The sequence below is a fragment of the Hylobates moloch genome, unplaced genomic scaffold, assembly GCF_009828535.3.
Source record: "Hylobates moloch isolate HMO894 unplaced genomic scaffold, HMol_V3 SCAFFOLD_18, whole genome shotgun sequence".
In the NCBI taxonomy this organism is placed as follows: Eukaryota; Metazoa; Chordata; class Mammalia; order Primates; family Hylobatidae; genus Hylobates; species Hylobates moloch.
The window spans coordinates 36,550,121-36,572,567 of NW_026652293.1; the positions used below are offsets into that span (position 1 = coordinate 36,550,121).

At 36.9% G+C, this 22,447-nt stretch overlaps 1 protein-coding gene across 5 annotated transcripts in view; it reads right to left on the minus strand.

Annotated features, from left to right (window-relative positions):
• RAVER2 (ribonucleoprotein, PTB binding 2) overlaps positions 1 to 22,447 on the minus strand; it is a 101,440-nt gene that overhangs the window by 69,727 nt on the left and 9,266 nt on the right. For all 5 annotated transcript variants that reach the window (XM_032137312.2, XM_058430818.1, XM_058430816.1 and 2 more), the window contains exon 2: positions 7,932 to 7,998. In XM_032137312.2, the coding sequence (XP_031993203.1) occupies positions 7,932 to 7,998 (67 nt within the window). The remainder of the gene's footprint in view (positions 1 to 7,931; positions 7,999 to 22,447) is intronic.

A 22,447-nucleotide genomic window follows, 5' to 3' on the forward strand; every position in this document is an offset into this window, starting at 1 on the left:
CTCCTATTCAACATAGTGCTGGAAGTTCTGGCCAGAGCAATCAGGCAGGAGAAGGAAATAAAGGGTATTCAATTAGGAAAAGAGGAAGTCAAATTGTCCCTGTTTGCAGATGACATGATTGTATATCTAGAAAACCCCATTGTCTCAGCCCAAAATCTCCTTAAGCTGATTAGCAACTTCAGCAAAGTCTCAGGATACAAAATCAATGTACAAAAATCACAAGCATTCTTGTACACCAATCACAGACAAACAGAGAGCCAAATCATGAGTGAACTCCCATTCACAATTGCTTCAAAGAGAATAAAATACCTAGGAATCCAACTTACAAGGGATGTGAAGGACCTCTTCAAGGAGAACTACAAACCACTGCTCAATGAAATAAAAGAGGATACAAACAAATGGAAGAACATTCCATGCTCATGGGTTGGAAGAATCAATATCGTGAAAATGGCCATACTGCCCAAGGTAATTTATAGATTCAATGCCATCCCCATCAAGCTACCAATGACTTTCTTCACAGAATTGGAAAAAACTACTTTCAAGTTCATATGGAACCAAAAAAGAGCCCGCATCGCCAAGTCAATCCTAAGCCAAAAGAACAAAGCTGGAGGCATCACGCTACCTGACTTCAAACTATACTACAAGGCTACAGTAACCAAGACAGCATGGTACTGGTACCACAACAGAGACACAGATCAATGGAACAGAACAGAGTCCTCAGAAATGATGCTGCATATCTACAACTATCTGATCTTTGACAAATCTGACAAAAACAAGAAATAGAGAAAGGATTCCCTATTTAATAAATGGTGCTGGGAAAACTGGCTAGCCATATGTAGAAAGCTGAAACTGGATCCCTTCCTTACACCTCATACAAAATTAATTCAAGATGGATTAAAGACATAAATGTTAGACCTAAAACCATTAAAATCCTACAAGAAAACCTAGGCAATACCATTCAGGACATAGGCGTGGGCAAGGACTTCATGTCTAAAACACCAAAAGCAATGGCAACGAAAGCCAAAATTGACAAATGGGATCTAATTAAACTAAAGAGCTTCTGCACAGCAAAAGAAACTACCATCAGAGTGAACAGGCAACCTACAGAATGGGGGAAAATTTTTGCAATCTATCCATCTGACAAAGGGCTAATATATCCAGAATCTACAATGAACTCAAACAAATTTACAAGAAAAAAACAAACAACTCCATCAAAAAGTGGGCAAAGGACATGAACAGACACTTCTCAAAAGAAGACATTTATGCAGCCAAAAAACACATGAAGAAATGCTCATCATCACTGGCCATCAGAGAAATGCAAATCAAAACCACAGTGAGATACCATCTCACACCAGTTAGAATGGCCATCATTAAAAAATCAGGAAACAACAGGTGCTGGAGAGGATGTGGAGAAATAGGAACACTTTTACACTGTTGGTGGGACGGTAAACTAGTTCAACCATTGTGGAAGTCAGTGTGGTGATTCCTCAGGGATCTAGAACTAGAAATACCATTTGACCCAGCCATCCCATTACTGGGTATATACCCAAAGGACTATAAATCATGCTGCTATAAAGACACATGCACACGTATGTTTATTGCGGCACTATTCACAATAGCAAAGAGTTGGAACCAACCCAAATGTCCAACGATAGACTGGATTAAGAAAATGTGGCACATATACACCATGGAATAGTATGCAGCCATAAAAAATGATGAGTTCATGTCCTTTGTAGGGACATGGATGAAACTGGAAAACATCATTCTCAGTAAACTATCGCAAGGACAAAAAACCAAACACTGCATGTTCTCACTCATAGGTGGGAATTGAACAATGAGAACTCATGGACACAGGAAGGGGAACATCACACTCCAGGGACTGTTGTGGGGTTGGGGGAGGGGGGAGGGACAGCATTAGGAGATATACCTAATGCTAAATGACGAGTTAATGGGTGCAGGAAATCAACATGGCACGTGGATACATATGTAACAAACCTGCACATTGTGCACATGTACCCTAAAACCTAAAGTATAAAAAAAAAAAAAAACGAAAAAAAGAAATCCCACCTATAGGAACACTGGAGATGAAAAAAAAAAAAAAAAGAACAGAAAACCAAACACCACATGTTCTCATTGATAAGTGGGAGCTGAACAATGAGAACAAATGGACACAGGGAGGGGAACATCACACACTGGGGCCTGTTGGGGGGTGTAGTGGGGGAGGGATAGCATTAGGAGAAATACCTAATGTAGATGACAGGTTGATGGGTACAGCAAACCACCATGGCACATGTATACCTATGTAACAAACCTGCACGTTCTGCACATTTACCCCAGAACTTTAAGTATATTAAAAAAAATCCTAATACTTCTCATCTTCCTTTATTTCCTATTTTAGCTGGTCACACAACACTCACAAATCGGAAACCTGGGAATTAACCTAGACTGTGTCTCCCTCATTTCCCATATAAAAGGAATCCTCAAATTCCACCCGTCTAATAGGTCTTGAATCCATCCCCCTTTCTTCACTCCTCTAGCTTTTTTTAAATCCTTTCTCCATAGTGACAATAAAGTGATCTCTAAAAAACAGAAGTTTAATTGTGCCTATTTACTGCCTTAAATGCAAAGGTTTGCTATTACTCACAAAAAAAGCCAAGTGCCAGATTGGTAATCATGCTCTACAATGCCCGTTATATCTAACTCCAGCCTCGTTAACTGCCATACTTCCTCCCTTCCCCAACAGCTCTTTATTCTCCAAGAACACTGAAATATTTGTAGTTCCCTGTAGAGAGCCAGTTATTTCAGGTATCCATATATTACACATTTAATTTCCCTGCCTATAAGATCACTCCCCATACCTTAGGATACCTAGAACCTTTTAGCTGATTTTCAAATTCAGTCCATGCATTACTCCATCATGATCTCCAAGAAGCTTCCCTGATCCTCTCTTATAGTTAGAGTTAACCATTCTTTATTTTTTTATACCTCTCTATCTTGAACATTGCTTGGATTATTGCAGAGATCACATCACATCGTAATCTTAGATGCCTGCTACCTTACTAAACCATGAGCTCCCTAATTCCACCAACTATCATGGTGCATGATATATGGTAGAAGCTTTGTGTCAGATGAATGAATAAATAAATGCATATACAAATCAACTAATAATCTAAAAACTGAAAATCTCTTTTTCCTTTTCTTAGGTATCTGCATTTGATCAACTTAGGTTTTATGGAAGAATTTAAATAACATAATGAAACAAATTTAAAAGTTCAGGCAGTAGGGAAAGGAGGTCACATTTTCTGTTCTATAGCTTCTTCCATGTTTTTCCAAGACCACAAATTCTCTAAAATAATAAAAAATAAAAAAATTCACATACTAGTTCTCATGGAAATGGTAGATGTCACTCTACAGAGAAAAGGCTGTAAGGGAATTTGGGATTAATTATATTACTATTTTCCTTGTGAAATTTAAATATCCCAAAATTGGTCCCGATTCTTTTAAAAGTCATTGCATGGTCTACTATTTAGTTTATTATTGGGTCTAATTTGAAGGCAAGCATGTGACAAAACTTTTTCCCCTAATGTATCCTATTTTACTATAATAATTTCCTCATATCTGCCATAAAAAGCTCTGGTTGCAAGGTTATAGTTTAGAATTGTAACCATCTTTTATGAATTGAATTATTAATTATATCTGTTTCCACAAATACCACTGTAGGTTCCAAAATCCAAGGCAAAATCATTTAATACAATTAATGATTTCTGTGTGTGTGATTTTAACAGGTGATTTAAGGTCTTTTACAGTATACATCTTTAACTTATCACAGTCAGTTGTCAAACGGTACCACACCACTTCATTTACTGTATAAGAGACTTCAAACAGTGCAATCCCACACTGACTTCCACAATGGTTGAACTAGTTTACAGTCCCACCAACAGTGTAAAAGTGTTCCTATTTCTCCACATCCTCTCCAGCACCTGTTGTTTCCTGATTTTTTTAATGATGGCCATTCTAACTGGTGTGAGATGGTATCTCACTGTGGTTTTGATTTGCATTTCTCTGATGGCCAGTGATGATGAGCATTTTTTCATGTGTTTTTTGGCTGCATAAATGTCTTCTTCTGAGAAGTGTCTGTTCATGTCCTTTGCCCACTTTTTGATGGGGTTGTTTTTTTCTTGTACATTTGTTTGAGTTCATTGTAGATTCTGGATATTAGCCCTCAGGGATCTAGAACTAGAAATACTATTTGACCCAGCCATCCCATTACTGGGTATATACCCAAAGGATTATAAATCATGCTGCTATAAAAAGACACATGCACACGTATGTTTATTGCGGCACTATTCACAATAGCAAAGAGTTGGAACCAACCCAAATGTCCAACAACGACAGACTGGATTAAGAAAATGTGGCACATATACACCATGGAATACTATGCAGCCATAAAAAATGATGAGTTCATGTCCTTTGTAGGGACATGGATGAAACTGGAAAACATCGTTCTCAGTAAACTATCGCAAGGACAAAAAACCAAACACCGCATGTTCTCACTCAGAGGTGGGAATTGAACAATGAGAACTCATGGACATAGGAAGGGGAACATCACACTCTGGGGACTGTTGTGGGGTGGGGGGAGGGGGGAGGGACAGCATTAGGAGATATACCTAATGCTAAATGACCAGTTAATGGGTGCAGCAAAACAACATGGCACGTGGATACATATGTAACAAACCTGCACATTGTGCACATGTACCCTAAAACCTAAAGTACAATAATAAAAAAATAAAAAAATAAAAAAAATTAAAAAAAAGAAAATGTACTCCATTCCTATGCCCCTGACAAGATAGAGGAGAAAATGAAAGCAGTTTCTCCTACCATGCTCTCACAACACAGATCACTTCTGACACCAGACGTGGAGACTGATTTGAGTAATAATAAAACTCAGGTCTTGCACAAAAAAACAAACAAACAAACAAAAAACAGTGCAATCCCATTTCTCCTCTCCCAGCCTTTGTATTATTGCTGTTACAGATTTTATTTCTACATGTGTTACAAATATCACAATGTAATGTTATTATTTTTGCTTTTAACAATTATACTTTTAAAAGATTTTAATATTAAGAAAAAAGTCTTTACCCCACATAATGACCATATCACATATTCATCATTTTATTAGGTAGGTCCAGATTTCCATCTATAATTTTCTTCCTGCTTGTAGGACTTCCTTAAGTATTTCTTATAGTGCAAGTCTAATGATGATGATTCTTTTAACTTTTGTATGACTGAAAAACATCTCTATTTCATCACTGTTTTTGAAAGATATTTTCAACAGATAAAGAATTCTATGTGGACCTGTTGTGTTTTTGTTTCTTTTGGTAAAGAATGAAAAGATGTTACCCTACAGTCCTTTCAATTGTGTTGTTTCCAAGATCTATGGTCATCTTAATCTTTGTCCTGCTAAATGTATTAATGATGTATACTTTTTTTCTGGCTGCTTTTAAGACACTCTATCACTAACCGTAAGCAATTTGATTACAACGTACCCTGTAGTTTTCCTCATGCTTTTGTACTTGAAGTTGGTTGAGCTCTGTGGATTTCTGGGATTAACATTTTCATCAAAATTTTAAAACTTTTCAGCTACTAATTCTTTAATTTTTTTTAACTATTCCTACTCCCAGGGACTCTAATTGCTCTTGAAGCTGTCCCACAGTTCACTGATACTCTGTTCATGTTTTACAGTCTTTTTTCTGTATTTCATTTTGGATCATTTACATCACTGTTTTCAAGTTCACTAATTTTTTCTTCCACAATGTCTATTCTGCCATTAATCCTATCCAGTGTATTTCATGTCAGATGTTGTAATTTTCAACTCCAGATGTTTGATTTGGATAATATATCTTCCAAGTCTCTATTTACCATGCTCAATCTCTACTATAACTTATTATACATATGGAACACTATTATAAAAACTGGTTTAATGTCCATTTTTATTAATTCATCTGGGTCGATTCTACACCAGTTTTGATTGATTTTTGTCCTCGTTATACATTAGGTTTTCCTGCTTCTTCATCATGTCTGCTACTTTTTCATTGGATGTCTGACATCATAAATTTCACTTTGTTGGGTGTCAGATGTTTTTGACGCATACAAATATTCTTGAGTTTTGTTCCAGGATGTGGTTAAGTGATGAGGAAGCACTTTGATCCGTTCTGGTCTTGTTTTTAAGTTTTGTTAGGTAGGACAAGAGCATCATTGGTCTCAGGTTAATTTTTCCCATTCCTGAGCAAAAACTTTCTGATTATTACTTCTGATGCCCCATGAATTATGAGGTTTATCATCCTGACTAGTGGGAATAGCACTATTCCTGGCTCTGTGTGAGCTGTGAAGGCTGTTACCTCTAATTCCGTTGTCAATATCTGTATCATTGAAATTGTGCACACCTATGACTCAGAGCTTCAGTCATGGAGAAACAGCTGAAATGCATATTAGTAGTCAACTAAAAGGCTATTCATTGCATCACTGTTTGAACTACTGGGAAAGGTAAAGCTTCCTGCATGCCAATCAGTAACAAATACATTAATCATAATAAATTCACATGATAATTACATGTAGTAGCTTAAATCAATGAACCTGAGTTATATATATCAATGTGGAAAGATCTGAAAAACAAAGTTGAGTTAACCCAAAAAAAGCAAGTTGCTAAATGAAATATACATTAGAATACCATTTATGAAAAGCTTAAAACAGTGACTACCATTAATTATATATATGTATATATGGTAAAATTACAGGTTAGTCAAGATACTGTGGTAACAAACTTCTGCACAATCTCAACGGCATAACAAAACAAAAGGCTTTCTTCTGATTCATGCTGCATATCCCATGCTGAAGGTAAGGAAGGAAGGACGTTTTGCTCATTATAGTCACTCTGTTACCTTCCCCAATTACTTTAGCACAGGGAAGTGCAATTACATTTAGCACTGTGAATGAATGTGATTTAGCAGGAAATCACATGCTGGCTCTGAAATCTTTCACCTGGAAGGGATACATGTCATTTCCACTCTCATTTCATTCATCAACAAGCAAATCACAAGTCCACTCTCAACTTCAAAGAGGCGCAGGTAAGTACTATCTTACCTTGTGCTCAGAAGAAAAAGAACAAGAATTTGTGAGCAGCTTTAATGGCTATCAAAATGTAACTGCATAAATTGGAAAATATGCACCAAATTCATCAGTGCCTGCCCCTAGACAAGGAGGCTGGGAGGGAATGGAATCAGAGTAGTAGAAACTGAATTTCATCTTTATCTGTAAATGTTCCTTTTTACCACTTTTTTTTAATCTGAAGAAATTCAACAGATCTACATGAGGGCTCTAGCTATGTACATACTTTCTAAAGACAAAATATTACCATTTGATAATTTGGGGGTGGATGTGTACATAGTGATTACATTATCCTCCATAACTTATTTTTAGTCTCAAAAGGATGGTTTTAAACAGCTGCATATTACATGCACAAAAAGGAAATAATCTAGTTTTTTAATCTCACAGATATAGAACTAATACCCAGAAAACCTAAGTGAGTTTCTCAGTTTCCCCAGCTAAAGGTCAAGTCATACAGTCTATTCACTAAGTCCAATAACATACAATTAAAATCGAGGAACTCTGAGCCTATGAAGAACATTCACTGTAACAGAACATTCATTATAAAAATTCATAAGTCTCTAGTAACACTATATTCATTTATGCAATTAATATTTAGGATACCAATATTACCTTCAGAAAATAGATAGTGTGGGGTACATTCGCATGATTTAAGGCTTAAAAATTCCATGATTAGCTTAAGCATGAAAAGACACTAAGCTTTTTTGTTCTATAACGAGTACAGGGAGAATCAAAATGAAACTAGACACTTAGAATAGAAATCTTACCTGTTCGTTTATTTCTGTCCACATAACAATATTTTAAGTCATAGTCTTTTAACAAATCATGAACTTCCTGAAAGAGAAAAAAACATGAATTCAGTAAACATACAAATGCAGTTACTAGAAAATCTACCTCTATTAGCCTACCACCACCACCAGCATTACCACCACCATGTCCCATGTAAAAAAAAAAAAAAAAAATTTCATGGATCCCCATTACTTACTTAAATTAAAGGTCTTCCAGGTTCCCCAGACATCCTACACAAACCCCACATTCCTGCTCAAATGGAAGATTCACTATCTCACGAGTATACCATGCACTGTTCTCTTTCTACTCACACTTATTCCTTGACGTAGCAGGAGGCAAACATATCACTAAATTTCCCAAACTTTGCCTGAAATCACATGCATCTTTATGAAATCTCAGCTCAAATGTTCTTTCATGAAGTTGCTTCTCATAATTTTCCACAGAATGTGAACTCTCCTTCCTTTATGCTAACAATGGTCATAACTTTATTTATGCCTCTCTTGTGGAAATAAGTATTATACTTATTTCTATTTCTGCATGCTATATATAGAGCTTTTAACAAGTAATACACCTGTAGATGCTTGGAGCACAAACATGTAGAAAAAATAAATTGTAAAAAAATAAATAAAATAGATTGTAAACCTGAACTTAAGAGATCCCTGGATATGAAAAAACTACTAAGGCATAGCATGTAGTTCCATTTATTTCCCCTTGGCTCCCCAAGGTACTTAAACTGGTTTATGGTTCATTCTGCTTCTATTACTAACATAGCCTAAACTTTTTTTTTCTGATAGCACAACCTCTATCCACTTGGGTGCCTAAAAGAGTAGATTTCCTCTATTTCCCTAATCCTTTCTGTTAAACTGATAGTACTTAGGAACAGAAACTGCATTTTACATATTTATATATTACCTTCATTGCTTTGCATATGGTAGGCACTCAAACATACATTAGAGTGAATATAATTGTTTCGTTGTTAAATCAATATGTGGCCCTGAAAAATTTTACTCATAATACACAACAGATGCAGTTACAATATATTCAAAGCAACTAGACTCTCACACAGGTAGACATTTTGACTCCAGATTGGAGAGTTACAGCCAACCTGTTCTATATTGCAAATGAATATGCTAAATATACACAGGTGATACTATGTTAAGTATGTAACCTAAAATGCTTAATTCAATAATAATCTTATTACTGCTATTATTATAGTTATCACAAGGTATCAGGCACTGAATTCACTTTTATTAAAAATCAGGAAAAACAGAGTAAAGTTGTCCAGGACATATAGCTAGTCACTTGCTGAGAGGAGATTCACTCTATCTGTCTGGCTCCAAGGATGACACTCCACCTTTATGCCATATTGACTTATTCGTTCCAGCATTAACTTTAAAAACAGTACACTATCATTAACAGTTATAAAAACAATACCACGAGTGCCCTAACAAGTAATCATATAAGTAATATAGAAATGGATAATAAATAAGAAGACAGAAGTTGAAAAATATTCTCCCTTTTAACCCAACCCAAGAGGGAAAAAAGAGTGATATAATAGGCAAAGTATAAAAACAAAGCTGAGTGAAAAAAGATAATCCTCTATGATATTAAAGATAAAGTTGATAATTTAGTATTCTTTATTACAAACCAGTATTAGAAATTTTTAAAAATACATACACTTACCAATTTTGTAAAATAGCGTTTGGTGAATCACATGGTATTATGCTCAATTATAAAGATTAGTTTACATATTACAATGGTAATTTTTATCTTGTAAGCTTCAGCATTTTCTTGAACTTACAAAAACATCTACTGTACTCTTCATTAAGAAAACATCATTGTCTCAATAACATAACATACGCATCTTGCCAATCAATGAATTTAATACTTTATATAGAAGGTGACACGGTTTTTTTTGAAGGGATCCAGTGTGTGCTTTTAGTTGCATAGAATCTAATCTCTCATTTCACTGGTTAACAGCCGTCAAATGCTAGATAAAGAAAACATGATACTGCTCTTCACATTATCAAGTATCTGTAAACAAATGACATGTTATGGTACTCATTCAGCTAAGAGAATTACCTAAGAGAGCTTAAGTATTCAAAGGTGCATTTTGCAACTTAGAAATGTTATGTTGAAAACACCCATATTTCTACTCATAGCTCTTCTATGTATCAGATATGGGATACAGAGTTTGCCAACTGGGAAACCTTACAAAGCTTCCTACAAAGAAAAACCCAATTAATTTTCTCCATGCCCTGGTTGCTTTGACCCAGGCAAAAGTGGGTCATCCCTCAATTTGAGCCTTGGTAAGTTGGCCAAATTAAAAACTTAAAACCTGAAAGAGAGTCCCAATAACCATTTGCCAAAATAATTCTATGCTCCATCACACAGAACTAAAAGGACTAAAATTAGAGCCTCCCTATACTAACTTAGCTTTATAACATTTCCACTAACTTACTGATTTTAAGGAATAAAGTAGCACCTTTGATGAAAACACTTTGTCATCTGACTACCAATGTCAAGTTAAGTTAATAAAAATTGGTATTAGATAGCTTTAGTAACCTATTTCCACACCAGATTCAGTATCACCTGCTGAAGTTAAGTGACAAGTTTTGCACATACGAAACGCTTTCTGGAGAGAGACGATCAATAGCTTCCATGGCAAAGCAGTCAGTCAACGACCTCATCACCCCACCCTCAACAAAAAAGTGAACCATTGTTCCAGCTGATCTAGACTTTCTCGATGAAGCATGGCCTTAGTTATAAATCTGAATTACACTGTCTTCTAAGCTCTTCACAGACTTAGTTTCATTTTTTAAAAAAATGTTTTAAGAAATGTTTTCATAGATTAAAACACACTACTTTTAAATTTCAGTGCTTTGGACTGGAAATGGAAGCACGTGTTTTTGTTCATTTTCTTTTAAAATTTTATGTAACTTGATAAAATGAAAAGATGTAACACCAAACACCAAACATATATTATGAGTAGTAATAAACAAAATAAATACCCAGAAACTCACTACCAAACTTGACTGGAACACTGACAACATTTGCATCCACCTATGCATTCCTTCACTATCCCATTCCTCCACCTTCCTCCTTACACACAGGTCTATATCTGTATGTAGGCATGTGGTCCCAAACATTATATTGTTTTGTATTACTCATTTGTGAGCTTTATAAAATTGGTATTATGCTATTTTTAAACTTCTGTGCCTTGATTCTTAGACTCAATATTATGTTTCTAAAATTCACTCATTCCACGTGGCCGTCATTCATTTATTCACTGCTTTTTGCTATGCCATTCTGTGACTATAGTATGATTTATGTATCCATTTTACTATGACTGATTATTTGGTTTGTTTCCAGGTTGTTGTTCACTGTTTGTATTTTTTAAAAACTACCATAACATTCCTGTAAATTTCACTTATCCCCTTGCATTCATGTGCAAGAGCTCCTCAAGGAGAGAAATTCCTGTGGTGTATGTATGCAAATGATCCACTTTATAAGGAAGTGCCAACTTGTTTGCCAGAATGATGTACCAGTGTACAGTCCCATCAACAGTAGATAAAAGTCCTGCTGATCCACTCCTTTCAATGCTTGGTGTTATCAGACTTAAGTTGTGTCAATTTAATGGATATAAAATTGTGTCTCATTGCGGTCTTAATTTCCATTATATGATCAATAAACAATGTAGGGCATTGTGATTATTAGTTTTATGTGTCAATTCAGCTACAGTGTCCAGTTATTTAATCAAACACTAATATAGGTGTTGCTATGAAGGTATTTTGTACATGTGGTTAATATCTATAATCAGTTGACTTGAGTAATGGAGATTACCTTATATAATGTTGGGGAGAGGAGGACGTCATCCAATCAATTGAAGGCCTTATGAGCAACAAGTGAAGTTTCCTGTAGAAGTTCTGCCTCAAGACTACAGCATCAACAGCTGCCTGAGTTTCCAGCCTGCTGGCATCCGCTACACATTTTGGACTAGCCAGCCCCCACAGTCTTGTGAACCAAATCCTTAATATATTCTGGATTCTCACCTTTTGTTGTTAACTGTATTATGAATGTATTCTCCTACAGTGTGATCAGTCATTGTGTTTATTTCTGGGATTTTGGGTGAAGAGAAGTTTTTCATTTTAATAATATCAAATTTATCAATCTTTTTCCTTAAAATGTAGGCTTTTTGTGGCTTAAGAAGTCCTTTCTTAAACAAGGTCATAAAGGGATCTTATTTTGTCTTTCAATCATTCTCAATTTTTTCCATTTACATTTCAGTTTTTAGTGAGTTTGGAGTTCACTTTTGTGTGCTGTATAAGTTTTTTTTTCCCTTTTCCCATATAGGAAAATAGTTTTTTTTTCCCATATGGGTAATCAACTATTAGGACACCATAATTGTATTGTCCATCTTTTCCTCAACGATCTGCAGGGCCGTCTCTCTCACATATCAAGTTCCAAGATATACATGGATATTTTTGTCTCTTGCTTCTGGTTCTATTGGACATTTTGCCTATTCTGTGCTAATATTATACTGTCCTAAATAAAGCTTTAAAATATTGATATCTGACAAAACAAATCCTCTTTTTTATTGCTGTACAATATTCATTTTGGAATATACAACAATATAACTCATCTCCTGTTGATGGGAATTAGAACTGTTTCTAGTTTGGGGCTATCAAGAATGAAGCTGGGTGTATAATTGCTGAGTAGCATATACTAAAGAGTAGAACTGCTAAATTACATGGTAGGTGTGTGTGTGTGTGTGTGTGTGTGTGTGTGTGTGTGTGTGTATTTTTGTTTTTTTGAGATGGAGTTTTCACTCTTGTCATCCAGGCTGGAGTGCAGTGTGTGATCTCAGCTCACTGCAACCTCCACCTCCTGGGCTCAAGTGATTCTCCAGCCCCAGCCTCTGGAGTAGCTGGGATTACAGGTGCCCATCACCATGCCCAGCTAATTTTTGTTTTTTTTAGTAGAGACAGGGTTTCTCCATGTTGGCCACGCTGGTCCTGAACTCCTGACCTCAGGTGATCCGCCCGTCTCAGCCGCCCAAAGTGCTGGGATTACAGGTGTGAGCCACCACGTCCGGCTGGTATATGTTTATCCTTAAGAGACACTGCCACTTTTCCAAAAATTTGTAACCAATTTGCACACTTATTGGCAGAATATGAGTGTCAATTGCTCTACTTTCTAGCCAACACCTGGTCTTGCCTGTCTTTTAATTTTGGCCATTCTGGTGGGAATGGTGTATCCAACTATGGCCTTAATTTGTATTTCTTTGACTTATAATGATATTACTGACCTTTTAATATGCCATTTGGATATTCCTTTTTTGTGAAATGCCTGTTGTAATCTTTCATCTATTTTTAACTGGGTTATCTTTTTTTATTAACTTGTAGAATTTTTTTTTTTTTTTTTTTTTGAGATGGAGTCTTGCTCTGTCACCCAGGCTGGAGTGCAGTGGCGTGATCTCGGCTCACTGCAAGCTCCACCTCCCCGGTTCACGCCATTCTCCTGCCTCAGCCTCCTGAGTAGCTGGGACTACAGGCGCCAGCCACCTCGCCCATATATTTAGTAGAGACGGGGTTTCACCGTGTTAGCCAGGATGGTCTTGATCGCCTGACCTCATGATCCACCTGCCTCGGCCTCCCAAAGTGCTGGGATTACAGGCGTGACCTATTGCGCCCGGTCAACTTGCAGAATTTAATTGTAAGTTCTGGATATCAATCTCCTTTGTCAAATATTGGTATTGCAAATATCCTCATTTGCCTGTGGTTTGCCTACTGACTTATTAGTAATGTCTTTCTGATAAGAAGACATTAATTTTGCCGACGTCCCATCTATCATATAATATCTTCTTTTCTGTTTAATGCCTTTTGTGACCACTTTAAGAAATCGTTACCTACCCAAGGTCATGAAGACACTGATCTATCTTTTCTTCCGGAATGTTTATTGTCTTAACATTTAGACTATAAGCCATCTTAATAGAATATTTCTAAGTGGTATTAGGTAGGGGTCAAGGTTCAATTTTTTTATTTGAAGATCAAACTGCCCCAGCATCATCTGTTGAGAAGACTATTCTTTCCACTACTGAGTTGCTATATTCTGTGGGTTAATTTCTGGACTCTACTCTGTTCCACTAGTATACTTGTCTAGTCACTGTACCAGTATCACACTAAATAAATTATTTGAGCTTTATAGTAAGCTTTGAAATCTAGTAGTGTAAGTCTTCCAACTTTTTTTTTTTTTCAAAAGTATCTTGGCTATTCTAGGTCACTTGCATTTCTGTACAAATTTTAGAACCAGTTTCCATTAAAAAAAAAAAACCTACTAGGATTTTGAGTGGCTTCCATTGACACTTTAGATCAGTTTGGGAACAACTGACATCTAAATGATACTGAGTCTTCCAATCCACAAATGTGGAATGTTCTTCCATTTATTTAGGTCTTCTTAAATTCTTCTCTGAAATATTTATAGTCTTCAGTATAGATATTTTGCATATTTTTATTAGATTTTTTAAATTGCATTTGACATTTTTTATGTTATTTGAAGTCCATTTTTAAAATTTGACTTTTAATTTTCTAGCAATTGCTAGTATACAGAAATATCATTTATACTTGTACATTGACCTTACAGGTATCAATCTTAGTAAATTCATTTAATTATTATTATTATCAACCTCCTAGGCTCAAGTGATCTTCCCACCTCAGCCTCCTGAGTAGCTGGGACTACAGGTGTGTGCCATCACTAGGCCCGGCTAATTTTTTTTTTTCTTTTTTGTAGACACAGGGTTTTGGTTATGTTGCTCAGGCTGGTCTCAAACCCCTGGGCTCAAGCAATACACCTGCCTCGGCCTCCCCAAGTCCGGGAATTACAGGCGTAAACCACCGTGCCTGGTCCGCTTATTTCTAATAGCTTATTTATAGATTCTTTTTTATTTTCTATATACACAATCACGTTATCTGCAAATAGACAGTTTTACATCTTTTTTTAATATCTTTAAACTTCATTTATCTAGGTGTATTGTGCTAGCTAGGATTTCCAATACAGTCTTGAATAGCAGTGATCTCTGTATTGTTCCTAATCTCAGAAAGAAAGCTGTCAATATTTCACCACTGAATACGATTGCTTTTCGCTTTTCTAGATAATCTTTATGTCTGAAGAAATTCTTTTCTATTCCTGCCTACTGTAAGTATTACGATGTATGAGTGTTAAATTTTATAAAGTGCTTTTTCTGCACCCATTGAGATGAGTTAAATCTCATCTTCCTGACAGTTAATCTCCAAACTCTTACTTCCACTTCAAACTTCTCTCCCAAGCTCCAAGCCTATATATTCCCTTCCTCCCGCTTTTGAAACTGCATTTGGATATCCCACACCAGATAATGCATTTTGAGGGGGCCCGACACAGTCCTATCATATATGATGTTGGCTAAGTGGATGTGGTATCAATTTTAACTTGGCTAAATTTTTAACTGCTTTCAATGCAGGGTTTTGGCTGGAAAGTTCATTTCAATACCAACGTTTTGCCAGGAGGCCATTTTGACTTGGCCTAAAATAAATTAATAAACTTTCAGCTTTTTATCGGCAGTATAAAAACAATCATTTACTGATTATTTACTTTATCCCAGGCACTTTATAAACATTATCTCATTTAATCCTAACAACCTTAAGAATTGGATTTTAAAGCTGGATTTTATCATCCAGATTTTAAAGATGAGAACATTGAGGCCTAGAAAAACTAAGTGACTTGTACAGACAGTTTGTGACACAGCTGTGATTCAAACCCAGTTGACAGACTCTACAGCAAACACAACTGTACAGTGGTGTACCTTAAGAATTGCCATTACAAAAATAAAATCTATAAAATATTCGTTCCCATCACATTCCTAAAGCTCACTGCATCACCGGCCTCCTAATCTTAGAATGGGAATTGGGGCAAGAACATTTGGGATGTCTGCCATGCTAATTATTTGGAGGTAAAAGCAAAAACAATATAATTTTACTTACTCGCAGCTAGAAATCTCATTGCATCACTCCCTTGTTTAAATATATCCCATTAAATAAAATCCAAATTCCCTAACATGGCCTACATCTAGTAATGCTAAATGTGCCAGCCCTATATTCTACCACTAACCCTATGAAACTCTATGCCTCGCCACAGCGAACTAATTTTGGCCATGCTTTTCCTTGTCTTTAGGTCTTGGTACATCTTGTTACTAACGCATGGATGTTCTACATCCCTTTCTTCCCCTTCTTTCCGTTAGCTACCATCTCTCTCCCCAGGACTCGGGCGACTTTCTCTGTCTTAAACTAAAGGTTCCTGAAACATACATCACCCAGAGATTCTGGACACTGAAGTTGATCTGGGGTTGTCTCCCTTGGGAGAAGGGTTTGGAAAGAAAGGCACAGACTGTTCTCTCTTTCTAATGTGAGAGAACATATAGCTGAACACATGGCTGCCCAATAACAACTATATTTCTCAGCCTTCCCAGCAAGTAGCCTCCCAGCATGTGACTTAGGCTGTGGCCATGTGACTCCAACCACTGAACCTCTCAAGTCTGGATTAGATATCTATGTTTCCATAGCCTATCTTTTTTTTCCACATCACAGCAGCTATCATCCCTATTTTAACTGCTTATATACTTATAATTTTCATAAGATTGTAGGCAAGTATCTCATATCCGCCTTGTGCATAAACAGATCTCCAACATCCAGCACAATATCTAGCAGAAAGTAGACCTTTGATATTTGTTAAATACATGACATTTTGTTTCCATAGATTATCTTTATCAACTCTAACGCTGCATCTTTTTTTCTGAGATTATTTTACGATATTAACATAAACCAGTATGTTTAGAGTGCTCAAAAAACCTGAAAATAGGCCGGGCGCGGTGGCTCATGCCTCTAATCCCAGCGCTTTGTGAGGCCAAGGCGGGCGGATCACCCGGTCAGGAGATCGAGACTATCCTGGCTAACACAGTGAAACCCCGTCTCTACTAAAAATATAAAACACTAGCCAGGTGTGGTGGCGGGCGCCTGAAGTCCCAGCTACTCGGGAGGCTGAGGCAGGAAAACGGCGTGAACTCGGGAGGCGGAGCTTGCAGTGAGCCAAAATCGTGCCATTGCACTCCAGCCTGGGTGTTAGAGCGAAGCTCCATCTCAAAAACATAAATAGGCCCGGCGCGGTGGCTCACACCCGTAATCCCAGCACTTTGGGAGGCCGAGGCAGGCAGATTACAAGGTCAGGAGATCGAAACCATCCTGGCTAACACGGGGAAACCCCATCTCTACTAAAAATACAAAAATTAGCCGGGCACGGTGGCAGGTGCCTGTAGTCCCAGCTACTCCAGAGGCTGAGGCAGGAGAATGCCGTGAACCCAGGAGGCAGAGGTTGCGGTTAGCCAAGATCGGGCCACTGCACTCCAGCCTGGGCAAAAGAGCGAGACTCCGTCTTAAAAAATAAATAAATAAATAAAATAAAATAAATAAAAATAAAAAATAAAAAAACCTGAAAATATACTTACTTTACACTAACCTAATTTATAACTCACTTCTTCAAAAGAAAATACTTAACATAGCTCAAATTAATTAACATTACATATCTAGCTAAAAAAGGTTCTCCTTCAGCAGTTTTTGCTTGCAGACATCCCAGGAAAGAGGGCTTTAATCTCCGAGATAGATTTAGATAGTCATCCATCCCAAAGAATAACCATACATAAATCACAATCTCTTCTCCAATATTTAAATATTTAATATTAAATATTTAAATATTTTTCTTTCAAATATCACCTGGATATACTGTATTAGTTATCTATTATTGTGCAACAAATGACTCCAAATTAAGTTGCTTAAAACAATACCTATTATTCTCTCATAGTTCTGTAGATCATAAGTCCAGGCAGGCCCCATTGGGATTTCTGTTTAGGGTCTCCCAAGGCCACATCAAGGTGTCAGGCAAGCTAGGCTCTTATATGGAGACCCTAAGGAAGAATCCATTTCCACTCACTAAGGTAGTTAGCAGAATTTAGTTCTTTGTGGTATTAGGACTGAAGTCCCTATTTTCCTGCTGGCTATCAGCTGAAGACCCTCTCAGCTCCTAGAAACTGCTTTAACATCCTTGCCCATGCCCACTCTATCTTCAGACCCAGCAACAAACAGCAAATCACATCTTTCTTGTGCTTCAATCCTCGAATTTCCCCTAAGGCTTCCAGCCCAAGAAAATGCTCTGCTTTTAAAGGGCACATGTGATTAGATAGGGCCCACCTAGATAATCTCTATTTTGTGTAACCCTAAGTCAACTGATTAGTAACCTTAATTACACCTGCAAAAAAGTCCCTTTTTGCCATTTAACATAATCACAGTGTGATACCTCATTACAGTCAAAGTCCCACGGATTATGGCAGAAAATATGGGGGATCATTTTTAGAACTGTGGCTATCACAATTTCCACAAATAACAGATAGCATTTACTGTAAACTTACATGTACTTCACACAAAATATCTTAACTTAGTATCTTAGGTTTCAAAGCTCAAACATGGTGAGGAGGGCACTCTACATGAAGGAAGCCAGCAGAGTGTCAGAACCCAGGCAAGGCGATGGTGCCTTCCAGCTACCAGAGAAACCCAGTACAGGAAGATGGAGCCTGAATTGGGTGAAGTTGGTATCTGTGGGGGGAATGGGGCAAGCATCTGCACTGGTGATGGGAGATGCCTATGTAAATGGGGTTGGTCAAATAAGCAAATAAAATAAAGATAATGAACACCAAACTTTTCACTGTCAGATAAAAGAGTTACAAATACAGAATGGGAGAAAACAGGAATGATTAAAATTTAATGTATTGGTATGAACACATTACTTTCAATAGAGATATAAGTGTATGTGTGTGTGCATATACACATATACATACATTTATATATTCTCTAGCTTTGTCTACTAAGAGGACCTGAGAGCACTGACACCCAATGGCAATGAGTATAGCTAGTTTCCAGATCTTGGTTTCTAGGTAGTGTTTTCCCCCTAAAAGAAACTAAGCACTGTAATAGTCAGCTCAGGCTACCCTAGCATACTACCGCAGACTGAGTGGCTTAAACAACAGAAATTTATTTCCTCACATTTCTGGAAGCCAGAAGTCCAAGTCAAGGTTCCAGCTGATTCAATTTCTGGCTGGCTTGCAGGCAGCCACGTTCTCACTATGTCCTCACATGGCCTTTCCTTGGTGTATGAGTGGAGAGACCAAGTTCTCTGGTATCTCTTCTTATAAGGACACTAATCCTATCAGATCAGGAACCCACCCTTATGACCTCATTTCATCTTAATTACTTCCTTAGTGGCCCCATCTCCAAATAAGTAACACTGGGGGTTGGGGCTTCAACATATTAATTTGGAGAGAGACACAAACATTCAGTCTAAAATAGGCACCTTCATGAAATGGCTGATTCTAGGGCTGGAGCACAGAAACTACAAAATAAGCTGCAATGTCCTGTTGTGTTGAAAACAAAGGACATACTCAGTGAATGCTGGGGACACGTCAAAAGGACATAAGACCCTTCCCTTAAGTGTATGCTGGAATTAATGTATTATTTCCAAAGAATAGTGAATGGGAAAAATAGTATCTTTACAGAGGAGTGACTTAGCAGACATCCCCTTAAGCAAATGATCAAGGTTAACATCACCAGTGGTAAGTCATGTTAATGTCATGTACCCCCTGATATGATGTCATCAGAAGCTACTTCACCTCTGTGGTATTCTTCCCCAAAACCTATAACCCCAATCTTATCTTGAGAAAAGCCTCCTACAAACCCAAATTAAGAGACATTCTAAAAGATACCCAAACAAAACCATCAGGGTCATAGAAAACAAGAAAAGATTGAGAAACTGTCACAGAATGGAGACTAAGGAGATAGCATAACTAAATGCAATCATGTATCTCGGACCGAATCATGGAACATAAGTGAAAAAACTAATGAAATCTAAAATAGAGTCTGTAATTTAGTTAAAATAGTATGCCAGTGTTGATTTCTAAGTTTTGACTGATGTACAATTGGTTGTATAAGATGTAACACCAGGGGAAACTGGGTAAGGGATACATGGGAACTCTATGTGTTATCTTTGCAACTTTTTCTGCTAATCTAAAATCACCCCAAAATAAAAAGCTTATTCAATAAGAAGACACAGGGGCCAACTTGAAGCTCCCACTGTCCAAATCTAAAACAAAGCATCAAAATAAGTAATGGTTGTAGGAATGGAGCATAACTCATTGAACTGAATAGGAAACCATGAGCCTATATTGTTATAAATAAATGAATAAACTGAATGCTTGAAGGGGGATAGGATATTTAAACAGTCTCAAAGCATTTCCCCTCAAAATCCTTATTGATTACAAGCAGAAAACTTTACATGGAGTTGCCTGGCAGACACCACTTTAATCAAAGGGAATCAAAGTGATCAAAGTGAACTTTATCAACAATAGGACAAATGTAAAACATGTACCACCTTGTGATGCTCCTGCTAAAGACATACAACTTGACTCTAATCATGAGGAAACATCATACAAACCGAAATTGAAAGACATTCTATAAAAACTAAGTGCAATATATATCTGAACTGAATCCTTTCGCTGTAAAGGACATTGATGGGACAACTGCCAAAGCTTAAATGCATCTGAGGATTGGGAGGCAGCAGTGTGACTTTGAGGGTAGCATTGTAGTTATGTTGGAAGTTGTCCTAGTTTGTAGGACATACATAATAAAGTATTCAGGGTGGTTGGGCATTGGGTCAGCACTCTCAAATAGTTCAGGGGGAAAACATTCTTTACGCTATACTTAAAACATTTCTGTAAGTCTGAGATTATTTCAAAATGTAAAACTTCCCAGATTCACATGTTCTTGCTTATAGCCATCACTTTCTACTCTAGTTCTGGCTACAAAAAAAAAAAAAAAACTATGAAGCATAAAGTCAGAGAAATGGAGATTACTTTGGAATTGAAAGCAAGTAGTTAAACTGGTAGGGTAATAGAATATCCAAAGTCCAGGAAATAAAGGCAAGCCGTGAACTAAGAGCAGATAATCACTGCAGTGGGTTGAGGAAAGATATAAAAACCAATTGTCCAAGGGTAGAGCAGATAGGGTGGGGTATGGTAGGGGCAGGAGAGAGTAGCAGGAAGAGAAACAATGAAAGCATGTACAAATACAGAGTCAAACAAATTTCAATGAATCTAATGCTATTTTTGGCATTCATATGGAAATAAAACGGTAAGCCTCAAACACACAAAGAAAATGCCTTAACATAGGGAAGTGGAAAATAAGTTTACAAACCTAAAGATAACAGTAATAAATAAACACAAAATTAAGCACCAAATACCTAGAAGACAAGTTTAGGTGCTCACAATGAGTTGCATCCCTAAAATCTAACAAAAGAGAAACTTATTTTCTTACTAAGAAATCACGAAATACTTATTGTGAAAACATTAAACAGAATGGATAATATTCTTGATTTGTTTTAAAGAGAAACATTCTTTGTATCAATGTTTGACTTTTAATAAATGTTAAGGAGGAAATATTACATTGTAACTTCTTGAAAACCTCTTTAAAAATTTACTTTGTTGAGCATCCACTCTGGGCCAGGCACAGAACCTAAAATGTCAGTTGTGGGCTGCTGAGTGACTAGAGAGCAATAAGCTTTTGCATCAAACAAGAAGTAGCATGGCTGATTTGCTTAAAAAGAAAATTATTGAGCCTGATTTATATTCTTGCCCAGATAGAGGATCACTACCCAAAGCCCCATGCATAAACGTGGCCTACAGAAGTTTCTGATGAAAACTCTCCTGAAGCAACAGCTTTGGATCTGCCCAAATGGTCCCTACTCAGGTAAAGTCCCAAAGACATGACTAAAATTTTGTTGGCCTGCAACAGCACTTTTCAATCTAGGGTCTACAATCCCCTAATGAAATCAGGGATAAGTTACAAGAGATCCATACCCCCTTGAAATAATATGCAAATTTTGTGTGCTTATGAATATTAGCACTTTCTTGGAGGGTTTACAGCTTTCAACAGACTCTTAAGCCATAAACGGTTGACTGATTGAATAATTATAAGTGAATGGAGAGAGTTCCCTGCCAAAAAAGCTAACAGTGATACATTGCAAAATTTATTAACAAATCAATCCTGAGAGTGTGCCGGGGGTCAGACGTCTCAATGGAAATATAGCATTTTAGAACAAGGTAGGTGGCTGGTCCACTTCTTTTACATTTCTCTTGAAACAATGTGTCAGTTTCTAGGTTACACGTTGAGGATACAAAGGTAAACACCGAATGATCCTTACCCTTTGAAACACTAACAATATAGCTGCATAGAGAGGAATTATAATACAATGGGAGATAAGGATATGAGCTTTGGAATCAAACAGAACTGGTTCTCCACTCTACCACCAATTAGTTGAATGATCTTGGGCAAATTGTTTGACATTAATTTTGCATCTTTGTTTCTCT